The 3741-nt window shown below is 33.0% G+C and overlaps 1 protein-coding gene across 1 annotated transcript in view; it reads left to right on the top strand.

Moving 5' to 3' along the window:
* Positions 1 to 321: 321 nt before the first annotated feature.
* LOC111088491 (pecanex-like protein 1) overlaps positions 322 to 3741 on the top strand; it is a 16841-nt gene continuing 13421 nt past the window's right edge. Inside the window, exon 1 of the mRNA XM_022398787.1 lies at positions 322 to 507. Coding sequence (XP_022254495.1) covers positions 322 to 507 — 186 coding nt within the window. The remainder of the gene's footprint in view (positions 508 to 3741) is intronic.

Raw genomic sequence — 3741 nt, 5'->3', positions numbered from 1 at the left:
CCATGTTTTTAATATATAGTTTTAAATTAAGAACTTGAGTAATATTCATGAAATTTTATCACATGTGATTGTAGACATGCACATAAACCAAAGAAGAAATGATAACTCCTATGTATGTAATAAATCCTTTCTAAACTTACAAATTTGTAACTATCTTGTGTAAGATCATCGCACTGTTTTCTAAAACATTAGTTTAGTATTTTAGTTAAAAATTATCCTAATGTTGAAGGTCAGAATCATTGTATTTTACTCATGTTAAAGATTGTTTTATTAAATAAATAGCAACAAAATGCAGAATGTGTGCATTAAGTGTTTTAAACAATGTATTCTGATGTAGCCACAGAATTAACCATATTAGATAAATTGGCAGTAATTTTCTTTCTTTCTTCATTTGAAAGGGCTCTTCTAAAACATCAGTTATGGTCAGAAGGATCAGTTGACCAAAGCCAAGAGGATGAAAATAAAGAATTTGTTGATCCTCTCCCTGCAAAACTGCAAGAAACTGTGGTAATTTTGATTTCCATTTTGTGTTATGTGTGCAAAAAAAAATCCTTATCCATGATGAATCTTGTAGTTCTGATGTTTGATATAAATATCTTTATATTACTGGGTTATAATTGAAGAAAAATTTGAATATGATATTAACCCATGATAAACATCATTTTTTTTTATTATTATTAATTCAGATTTCTCAATGACTACACAGTTCACCTTCATCAGGGAAGATGATTGTATTTTTTTTATGGTAGAATCTTATCAAGTTAAAATATTAAATCTTTGCTGTGTCTCGTAAGGAACAAAGGGTCAGTGCTTTCGATCTCTGGTTTCAAGAGGATGAGAATGGTGATACATTACCTCTGGATGGATGTCAGTCCATCACAGGCCAGCTAACAGCTGGTACCCATTATACTGCTGAGTAGTGGAACAGTTGGGCAACTGTTTAGAATATATTTATTTTGTGAATAATTTGAGATAGAAAGTCAACAAGGAGGACGCGTTGCCATGCTCATTTCACGTGCATGAAAAAAGCATCAAATAGTTGTGTTATATGTTTATTCAGTTACGACTAACAATATCTGGATTATAAATGTTCCTTTTTCAATATGCTTGGCTTAGTGGGTTCACACTTTGGACTCGTATTTTCAGATTTCAAATTTGATTGCGATAAAATTTTAGTGTAATTTATTCTGTTTAAAAAATATAAAATCAAACTTCTAACCTTCATTTTGATCTCTTGCTACCCAATATTTTAGTTTTGTTTGGGGATGTGGGTGGTTGGAGAATTAGATGGACTTTACAACTGAATAGATAAAACTTTCCAGTGCACAAAATGAACTGTTAAAGATTACAGGATTCCATTAACTGCACTATGTTTTACAGTATCTAAACTTTTTAACCAAAAAGGATATTTAAATATGTCTATTTGCTGTAAAAAGTCCCCTTGTGGTATAGCAGTTTTACAGACTCATAATCCAGGGTTTGATTTCCCCCACAGTGGACATAGCAGATAGCTTAATGTGTGTTTGCTTTATTACAAACAAACAAATTGCTTTGAAGCTGTATTTTCTTTTCATGTGGATTTTAAACTTTTGATTCTTCCACTTAGTCAGGTGTGTTTAAAATAATTCAGCTGTAGCTTGGTTTTTCTCATGTAGAGGTTAAAGCTCACACTTGTTGGTCTTACCTGTTAATTAATTAACTTTGTTGTTGTGTCTTCATCACACAAAAATATTTTTGGGAATTTGTTGACAATTGTGAAGTTTAAAGAATAAGAATGATGCCGTGTCTTCCAATCAGCTGATTTAAAATTTGGGGCAGTTCTGTATACTTTGAGGAAGGAGTACAGAGTTAATTCTATGAGTATAAGGTATATTAAGATGAATACTGTCTAATTTTATTAGTTTTAATGATAAAACGTTATGATATAAAACAGTTAACAAAATGATGAACTATTTCATGACATCTGTTGTTGGAATTTAACTAACCAAGTGTGTTGTTTCTGAATGAAATAAAAAGCAAATAATAATAATAATGGTTCAGTTTTTATTTTGTGAAATAAATACATTAACATATGAATACACACCCACAAACACACACACACACACACACACACACACATGTTGTATGCAAAAACTATGTATCTTATTCTCCTATACTGTGCATTTCTCATCTACAAAATTCGGAATTTTTTTAAAGTTCTAATTTTTGGAACAAGCTAAAATATGGTTGAGATCATGTGCAAAGTTCAGCCTGAGGAGTTGATCTTTGTAGCTTGACCGGTCAAGAAACTTATCTGTTGTTTCATGGGATGGTTGAATTGTGTCCTGCTTGATCTTCTATTTGGAAGATAACTTGTAACTCTCATATGGAGTAGAAATACTTCTTCCTTTTGGTGCCCTTTTTTCTGATTGATCAGCTAGAGAGTGAGAATTTATTGGGAACGCAGTTTTGGTGGCAAGAGACTTTCAACAAAAGGAGCCCATATCTGATTTGAGACACCAAAACTCACTGTGGAAGTTCAGTCCTTTGTATCACCTTATTCCCATTGCTAATTATGCAAATTTTATTCTGTCCCCACTACTAAGCAGAGCTGAACATATTGGTTTGCTTTTGTCCATTCATCTGTTCATCCATCTGTCTTGATCTTGTGGACAGGGTATCTCAAGATTTTGACCAAACTTATATAACAGGTACTATGTATAAAGTTCTAGACATGATTGACTTTTGAAGGTCATTGATGAATGGTTAAATGGTCACTAGTGCATAGAAAATAAGCCCCCATCTTGTGAACATAATATATGAAGATTGGAGAGACAGATGAATTTTTACCAAACGTATATGACATTATCAAAATGAGGGGGACTTAAACATACAGTACACAGTTAGTGGAAGCATAGGTATTTCATAAGCATAATTTGCATTTGTTTTAACTTCATTTTAATTCTAAGTTCATTAACTTTTGTTTTAATGCATTTTTATGTGGGGCATGGAATAGATAGTAGTTGGTTTCTTCTCTCTCACACCTGTTGTCACATTAACATTCCAACCAGCCATATCTTTTAACCTCTTACAATGTGGGAGGTTGTTAACTGAGTCTGGTTTATTGTCACAGATATTGGCATTGGCACGTTCAACTAAAATAGGCCTTTAGTGGGACCCAGTGCAGGTGCCCTCTTATAATCTTTCATGTATTCAAGAATGGTACGACTAGTCCGCCCAATATAAAATGCCTAACAATTTCAAAATTTTAAGATTTTGATTAACCAGTACAGAACATATAGTGTAAACTAAAAAGCTTTTCAAGATGTAATTCTGTCAAAAATTAACCTGAAATTCATTTGGGGAAGAATTCTACTTTATGTATTTGGCCCTTCCAATTGGAAAAACCACTGCTGGTGAAAGTGACGGTTTACAATTTATTTACTGGTTACCGCTGTTGGTGAAAGTGATGGTTTACAACTTATTTACTGGTTACACCTGTTGGCGAAAGTGACAGTTTACTGGTTACTGCTGTTGGTGAAAGTGATAGTTTACAATTTATTTACTGGTTACTGCTGTTGGTGAAAGTGATGGTTTACAACTTATTTACTGGTTACTGCTGTTGGTGAAAGTGAGTTTACAACTTATTTACTGGTTACTGCTGTTGGTGAAAGTGATGGTTTACAACTTATTACTGGTTACTGCTGTTGGTGAAAGTGATTGGTTTACACTTATTACTGGTTACGCTGTGTGAAGTGATGG

The sequence above is a fragment of the Limulus polyphemus genome, unplaced genomic scaffold (assembly GCF_000517525.1).
Source record: "Limulus polyphemus unplaced genomic scaffold, Limulus_polyphemus-2.1.2 Scaffold3865, whole genome shotgun sequence".
NCBI lineage: Eukaryota > Metazoa > Arthropoda > Merostomata > Xiphosura > Limulidae > Limulus > Limulus polyphemus.
This window is presented reverse-complemented; position numbering and strand designations above follow the sequence as displayed.